General features: G+C 41.0%; 1 protein-coding gene across 1 annotated transcript in view; it reads left to right on the forward strand.

The window, feature by feature from the left end:
- LOC112077203 (protein Niban 1-like) overlaps positions 1–8,326 on the forward strand; it is a gene marked incomplete at its 3' end in the record, with an annotated part of 35,032 nt that extends 26,706 nt beyond the window's left edge. The window contains 3 exon segments of the mRNA XM_070441602.1: positions 7,312–7,420; positions 7,644–7,806; positions 8,139–8,326. Coding sequence (XP_070297703.1) covers positions 7,312–7,420; positions 7,644–7,806; positions 8,139–8,326 — 460 coding nt within the window.
- Positions 8,327–8,620: the final 294 nt, after the last annotated feature.

The raw sequence follows: 8,620 nt of genomic DNA on the forward strand, positions 1-8,620 counted from the left end.
CTTTTTCATTTATTAACGAAGCAGTCTGAGTGCCCTTTTTAATTTATTAACGAAGCAGTCTGAGTGTATTATCGCATTGATCTTTCGACATACTGAATGCTTTTCATTTAATACGAAGCAGTCTGAGTGCCTTTTTAATTTATTAACGAGCAGTTCTGAGTGCCTTTTTAATTTATTAACGAAGCGTCTGAGTGCCTTTTTTAATTTATTAACGAAGCAGTCTGAGTGCTTTTTTAATTTATTAACGAAGCAGTCTGAGTGCCTTTTTGTAATTTATTAACGAAGCAGTCTGAGTGCCTTTTTAAATTTATTAACGAAGCAGTCTGAGTGCCTTTTTAATTTATTACGAAGCAGTCTGAGTGCCTTTTTAATTTATTAACGAAGCAGTCTGAGTGCGCTTTTTCATTTCGAATTTTAACAAGAAAGTCTATATTAAACCTCTATACTAAACCTCTATACTAAACCTCTATACTAAATCTCTCTATCACCTAAAACCTCTATACTAAACCTCTATACCTAAATCTCTATACTAAACCTCTATACTAAACCTCTATATTAAACCTCTATAAATACACCTCTATATTAAAACCTCTAATATAAATTCTATACTAAACCTCTATACTAAACCAGCTTCTGATAAACCCTCTATACTAAACAGTTCTGATAAACCTCTATACAAACCAGTTCTGGATAAACCTCTATATTAAACCAGTTCTGATAAACCTCTATACTAAACCAGTTCTGAATAAACCTCTATATTAAACCAGTTCTGATAAACCTCTATACTAAACCAGTTCTGATAAACTCTATATAAACCAGTTCTCTGATAAACCTCTATACTAAACAGTTCTGATAAACCTCTATATTAACCAGTTCTGATAAACCTCTATATTAAAACCAGTTCATGATAAACCTCTTATTAAACCAGTTCATGATAAACCTCTATACTAAACCTCTATACTAAACCAGTTCATGATAAACCTCTATATTAAACCAGTTCATGATCAACCTCTCTACTAAACTCTATACTAAACCAGTTCATGATAAACCTCTATAATTAAACAGATTCATGATAAACTCTATATTAAAACCAGTTCATGAAACCTCTACTAACCGTTCATGATAAACCTCTATACTAAACCAGTTCATGATAAACTCTATACTAAACCAGTTCATGATAAACCTCTATACTAAACCAGTTCATGATAAACTCTATACTAAACCAGTTCATGATTAAACCTCTATACTAAAACCAGCTTCCATGGATAAAACACGCTAGCCCTGCTGTGTATGTACTGTTGTATTCTTCGGTTGTCTTGGTAACAACTAATATACTCCTCTGCACACATGAGCTTCCTGTGAGGGAGAAAGCTAGAGCCAGCCTGTCAGTTAGTGGTTAGGTTAGCGTTTACAACTTCTGCAGAACAACCAACCAGAGCAGGGTTACGTCAACTCCTCTTTTAGCTCTGCCTCTTACCAACTAGTCAATAGCAACTTTATAAAATACATGTTCAGAGGATGCAATGACTACGTAGCTCAGAAATAGAACAAAAAACATACATCTCATTCCTAGCACTCATGCTCTCTTTCCTTCTCTTGCTCTCTCAGACACTATTTTATTTTATTTTTCTCTAGTTTCACATGTAACATTTCACAGTGACAAAAAGGGAAGTGTTATAATATATTGCATTTGTCTCAGATGCATTACTCAATTCTTTCAGTATTTAAGACAACCAGTTATGCCATAGAGAAATATTACACTCTGCTCACTTCCTCATATTCTAATTTCTCATCTCTCTCTCATTCTCTCCTCTCTCCATCTCTCTCTCTCTCTATCTCTCCTCTCATCTCTCCTCTCTCATCTCTCCTCTCTCATCTCTCTCTCTCATCTCTCCTCTCTCATTCTCTCTCATCTCTCCCTCTCTCATCTCTCTCATCTCTCCCTCTCTCATTCTCTCATTCTCTCTCTCTCTCTCTCTCTCTCTCTCTCTCCTCTCTCTCTCTCTCTCTCTCTCTCTCTCTTCTCTCTCTCTCTCTCTCTCTCTCTCTCCTCTCTCTCTCTTACTCAGATTTTTTCTCTACTTCGCCATGCACACTTAAACACAAACGCACACACTGACTTGTTTCCAGGGAGTTCCAGAGACAGAGGGAGACAGTTTGTGTGAGTGTGTGCTGCTTCTGTTAATAAGTGGGCTGTTGTCATCTCATCACACACACAGAGCCTGACTCATGAAGCTGCCGCTGCCAACCGAGAGAGCCACGAGAGGAAACTCTGACTCGGACTCTAAAGCCCCATTTATACCTGGTTCTAACATGTGTCCTTTGTCCTGTTCTTGTCCACATTCTGATTGTGCCCACATTTTTAGACATATGTAGACAATTAAAAGAAGCATTGTGATTTGATCTTCCCGAGCGCCACCGGCGGTACTCGGGGATGCATTGTGTCTGGATATCTGACAAGGTTAGACGGATCTGGAGAGCGAAACCATTTCAATCATAATTTATATCTAAAATCATTGACAGGTGATACCATTGACTTCCCTGCTGAAAAAAACAGCATAAACTAGCATAGGATGGTGAGCAGCCTTTGTTGTGTTTTTGCCAGTGGTGGAAAAAGTACTACATTTTTATACTTGAATAAAAGTAAAGATACCTTAATAGAAAATGACTCAAGTAAAAGTGAAAGTCACCCAGTAAAATACTACTTGAGTAAAAGTCAAAAAATAATTATTTGGTTTCAAATATATTTAAGTATCAAAAGTAAATGTAATTGTTCAAATATACCTAGGTATCGAATCATTTCACATTCTTTATATTAAGCAAACCAAATGCCACGATTTTTTGTTGTTGTATTTTTGAATTTTCACTCCTTTTCCRCCCCAATTTCGATCTTGTCTCATTGCTGCAACTCCCCAACCGGCTCGGGAGGCGAAGGTCGAGTCATGCGTCCTCTGAAACATGACCCCCCCCAAACTGCGCTTCTTCACACCCGCTCGCTTAACCCAGAAGCCAGCCGCACCAATGTGTCGGTGGAAACACCGTTCAATTGACGACCGAGGTCAGCCTGCAGGCGACCGGTCTACCACAAGGAGTCACTAGAGTGCGATAAACCAAGTAAAGCCCCCAAGGCCAAACCCTTCCCAAACCCGGACGACGCTGGACCAATTTTGTGCCGCCCTATGGGACTCCCAATCACGGCCTGTTGTGATACAGCCCGGGATCAAACCCGGGTCTGTAGTGACACCGAAAGTTTCGGGAGGCCCACAAATTAAGTATTTGTGTTTAGTAAGTCCACCAGATCAGAGGCAATACGAATGACCAGGGATGTTCTCTTGATAAGTGTGTGACCTGGACTATTTTCCTGCCCAGCATTCAACATGTAARGAGTACTTTTGGGTGCCAGGGGAAATCTATGGAGTAAAACATACATTAATTTCTTTAGGAATGTAGTAAAAGTGTCAAAAATATAATTAGTAAAGTAAACTACAGATACCCCAAAGTATTTTTACTTAAGTACTTTACACCACTGGTTTTTAGTGGTGACCAGCCTTCGCTTATTATTCTTGGTGGTGACCAGCCTTCGTTTATATTTTTGGTTTGGTGACGAGCCATTCGTTATGTTTTTGGTCGGTGACCAGCCTTCGTTATTATTTTGGTGGTGACCAGCCTTCGTTATATTTTGGTGGTGCACGAGCATTTCGTTATTTTTTTGGTGGTGACCAGCCTTCCGTTATGATTTTTGGTGGTGACCGCCTTCGTTAATATTTTGGTGGTGACCAGCCTTCGTTATGGTTTTTGGTGCTGTGACCAGCCTTCGTATATATTTTGGTGGTGACCAGCCTTCGTTTATTTTTGGTGGTGACCAGCCTTCGTTATATTTTTGGTGGTGACCAGCCTTCGTTATGTTTTTGGTGGTGACCAGCCTTATGTTTTTGGTGGTGACCAGCCTTCGTTATATTTTGGTGGTGACGAGCCTTATGTTTTTGGTGGTGACCAGCCTTCGTTATATTTTGGTGGTGACGAGCCTTCGTTATATTTTGGTGGTGACCAGTGTTTGTTGTGTTTTTGTTTTGGACACTGGTGACAAACATATAAACTGGTCACCAGCGTACAAGCATATGCCGGTCAGGCACAAAACCATCAAGTCACATTATCTATGCTGGCTTGCGAAGTGACGTTGAATTCCTATTGGAATACAGCCAGAGTGGATTCCCACAATCTGCATTGTGAATGACTGCCATGGTTACAGGGACTAAATAATCACGCTACCTAAACCATATAAACTGGAACAACCATTTCAGTAACGGGTTCAATAAATCCAACTAACAGATTAGATTAGTATAGAAGTATAGAATATATAGTATAGAATATATGTTATTTATCTTTGTATAGCATAAGATAAATTCATTTATGAATTAATCAATCAATATATGTGTAAAAACACAGATATTAAAACAAACAATTTTTTAAAATGAACTGTAATAGAGCATGATGGGAAATATGATCATGATGGGTGTGGTTTTGCAAAAAGGTAATTACATACCTACAGTAGAAAAGAGAAGAATATCTTATTTCGGTCACGCTTTAAATGACGTTCAGCTTATGAAGGCTTCATAAAGCCTTCGTAATGCCTTCATAAGCAATAAAATGTGTTACAAAGTATCAAAACTCAGCAAAAAAAGAAACGTCTTCTCACTGTCAACTGCGTTTATTTTCAGCAAACTTTCATTCAAAAATGTAAGTTTATTGAATTTTTCCCAGAAGTCTCCCCTGATGTGGTTGTGAACACAGAAAATCTAATGCTGTTGTTTTTATATTTAAAAAGTGTTTAAAAAAATGACTGGCTGGAAAACAGAAAAAAAAATGGAAAGTTGAGGTCAGGTCCAATATTGCACCCAAGAGGGAAGAGGTTGGGCCATCCTAGAAATGCTTTAGAGTAATATAATTAAGCAATAAGGCCCGAGAAGGTGTGGTATATGGCAAATATACTGTTAGTGGCTGTTCTTAGCCACGACACAGCGCGGAGTGCTTGGACACAGCCCTTAGCCGTGGTATATTGGCCATATATCACAAATTCCTGAGGTGCATTATTGCTATTATAAACTGTTTACCAACGTAATTAGAGCAGTAAAAATAAGTATTTTGTCATACCGGTGGTATACGGTCTGATATACCACGGCTGTCAGCCAATCAGCATTCAGGGCTCGAACGACCCAGTTTATAATATAATATATACAATTTAGCACACTCTTTTATCCAAAGAGACTTACAGTCATGTGTGAATAAATATTTACTTATGGGTGGTCCCGGGAATCAAACCCACTATCCTGGCATTGCAATGTTCTACCAAGATGCAATATTTTGTGAAGCCTCAATTTAATATGATTTATACAGCCTTTATTATGCATTGCTTATGCCATCCTTTATAAAGCACYGTCTTATGTCACATTTGACATTGGTGCATATGTCACACAGTTATGCCACATCTATGAACCCTTTATAAAGCATGACATACGGTTATAGATGATTTGTGCGTTTATGTAGCTTTATGAAGCCTTTATAAGCTGCACGTCYTTTAAAGCCGGACTCCTTCTTTATTATGATTCGTATTACAATTTCACTAATTGTATGTCGCTCTGGATATGAGTGTCTGCTAAGTGACTAAAATGTAATAATGACAGATGTATTTCTCAACTCCTAATATTGACCCAATAACAGTCACCGGAGTATCTGACGTAGGTTTTGAAAAACAATCCACTGTGGAAAGTGCAGCTGGCTGCTGGTAAGCTTTTTTGACTTTCACATAGATTTTTGCCAACACATGGTTCACCTTTGTTTAACCAACCAAACAGCTGCTTTAAGCAAAAAAATGTGTTTGCAGTTACCTTCTTAGCTAATAGGCTATATTAGAGTTTACACTTCCTGTTCCAATTACATTGTCGTTCGGAAAGTATTCAAACCCCTTGACTTTTTCCACATTTTGTTAGGTTACAGCCTTCTTCTAAATTCTTTAACCTTTTTTTTTTWAATTCCCCTCATCAATCTACTACACACAATACCCAAAAAGGACAAAGTACAAACAGGTTTTTAGACATTTTTGCAAATTTATTAGAAATAAAAAACTTAAATATCACATTTAAATAAGTATTCAGGCCCTTTACTCAGTACATTGTTGAAGCACCTTTAGGAGCGATTACAGCATTGAGTCTTCTTGGGTATGACGCTACAAGCCTGGCACACCTGTATTTGGGGAGTTTCTCCCATTCTTCTCTGCAGATCCTCTCACCCTCTGTCAGGCTGGATGGGGAGCGTTGATGCACAGCTATTTTTACGTTTCTCCAGAGATGTTCGATCGGGTTCAAGTCCGGGCTCTGGCTGGGCCACTCAAGGACATTAAGAGACTTGTCCCAAAGCCACTCCTGCGTTGTCTTGGCTGTGTGCTTAGGGTTGTTGGAAGGTGGACCTTCACCCCAGACTGAGGTCCCGAGTGCTCTGGAGCAGGTTTTCATCAAGGATCTCTCTGTACTTTGCTCTGTTAATCTTTTTCTCAATCCTGACCAGTCTCCCAGTCCCTGCTGCTGAAAAAWCATCCCCACAGCATGATGCAGCCACCACCATGCTTCACCGTAGGGATGGTGCCAGGTTTCCTCCAGACGTGACGCTTGGCATTCAGGCCAAATAGTTCAATCTTGGTTTCATCAGACCGGAGAATCTTGTTTCTCATCTTGTTTCCCRTCCAATTCCACGAGTTACTGAAGGCCCCTTGCATGGCGCCTTGAGTCCGTAATGGCTCGCACAGTATACGCCGGGGCCCCCTCGATGTCCAGAGGGGGTAAAGGAACCTCCCGCACCTCAGACTGCTGGAGCGGACCAGCCACCACCGGCCTGAGGAGAGACACATGGAACGAGGGGTTAATACGGTAATCAGGGGAAGCTGTAACCTATAACATACCTCGTTCAGTCTCCTCAGTACTTTAAATGGCCCCACAAACCGCGGACCCAGCTTCCGGCAGGGCAGGCGAAGGGGCAGGTTTCGGGTTGAGAGCCAGACCCGGTCTCCCGGTGCGAACACCGGAGCCTCACTGCGGTGGTGATCGGCACCCGCCTTCTGTCGCCCATGTTTCACTGTCTTACAGCTGTGTAGTAGAGTAGTAGAGTGTTTAATTGTTTTACAGCTGTGTAGTAAAGTAGTAGAGTTTCATTGTTTTACAGCTGTGTAGTAAAGTATATCAGTAGTGTGTTTCATTGTCTTACAGCTGTGTAGTGCGTCCAGATCACAGTATGCTGTAAGTCATTTTGGCTTTCTGTTTTCCAGGTCCTAGCCAATCTGGTGTTGGAGGAGCTTCAACCCTCTCTACAGACAGAACTGCTGGCCAGACTGAAGGGAAAGAAAGCAGGGAGGAAGAGAGTCTGGTTCACCGTGAGTGAATGAACATCTCAGAACTGTCCTTTATTCAGAAAGTCCTTCAGTAATGTTATAGTGAACTGGTTCTTTAGCTCTGAGTTCTGTAGTCATGTAGTGATCTCTGCTCTATACTGCCCCCTGATGGTCAGACATTGGAGGCAGTCTATAACCTGGTCCTGGATCAGCTAACACAGGGTGTATATATTCTGTACTCAGCTGTGTTCTGTTGTCCCCCCAGACGTTGGAAGCCGCGTACTACCTGGTCCAGGACCAGCTGAGGGAGGGTCTGAAGGGTCTGAAGGAGGAGTGTAAAGAGACAGCCAGGTCTCATGAAGCTCTGCTTCGTTCTGATATGGACCAGATAGCCAGTTCTAGAACTTTCCTGCAGGCCAAGCTACAAGGTACAATACCATGATGGGGATCTACAGATGTGGTAGCCTGGCGTCAAACATGGGTCAAACATGGGTTAAGAATGCATTGCAGTGTAAAGGAGTAAACTTAGTAACAAAGAACTAACACCTTAGGATCCGAGGCAGGATATTGTGGGAACTGAATGAATGAAGAAGCAACAATTATTGGGACAGTAGTTGTGATGAGCAGACATGGGATTACTATATCTAAACTATATCTAAACTATATCTAAACTATATCTAAACTATATCTAAACTATATCTAAACTTGTAAAACCATTTGCCTAACATTCACATCTGTGGTTCCATCTCTGTCCCCACAGCCTCCGTCAGTGATCCAGCAGTAAAGTTCTGCAGCGAGAACGTGTCTCCGTACCTGGCGTCCATCTTGGAAGAGCTGATGTCTCCGGTGACGGGGGGTTTCCAGGGGGTCCGGCTTCTCCTGGAGGGGGAGATAAGCGCTCTCTGTCTGGGCTTCCCCGAGGGAGGGGGGCAGGAGGGGTTAAACCAGGTAAGAGGCAGTGTGTGTGGAGCAAAAGGTTGGTCAAGTTCCCTTGATAAGAGTGAACAACATTAGAGTAAACAACTGAAGCAGTGAACAACTGAAGCGAAACAACTGAGCGTAAACAACTGAAGCGTAAACAACTGAAGCGTAAACAACTGAAGCGTAAACAACTGAAGCGTGAACAACTGAAGCGTAAACAACTGAAGCGTAAACAACATCTAGAGTGAACAACATTAGAGTAAACAACTGAAGAGTGAACAACATTAGAAAAACAACATTAGAGTGAAATCTCCTCTCTTT

The sequence above is a fragment of the Salvelinus sp. IW2-2015 genome, unplaced genomic scaffold (genome assembly GCF_002910315.2).
Source record: "Salvelinus sp. IW2-2015 unplaced genomic scaffold, ASM291031v2 Un_scaffold4381, whole genome shotgun sequence".
In the NCBI taxonomy this organism is placed as follows: Eukaryota; Metazoa; Chordata; class Actinopteri; order Salmoniformes; family Salmonidae; genus Salvelinus; species Salvelinus sp. IW2-2015.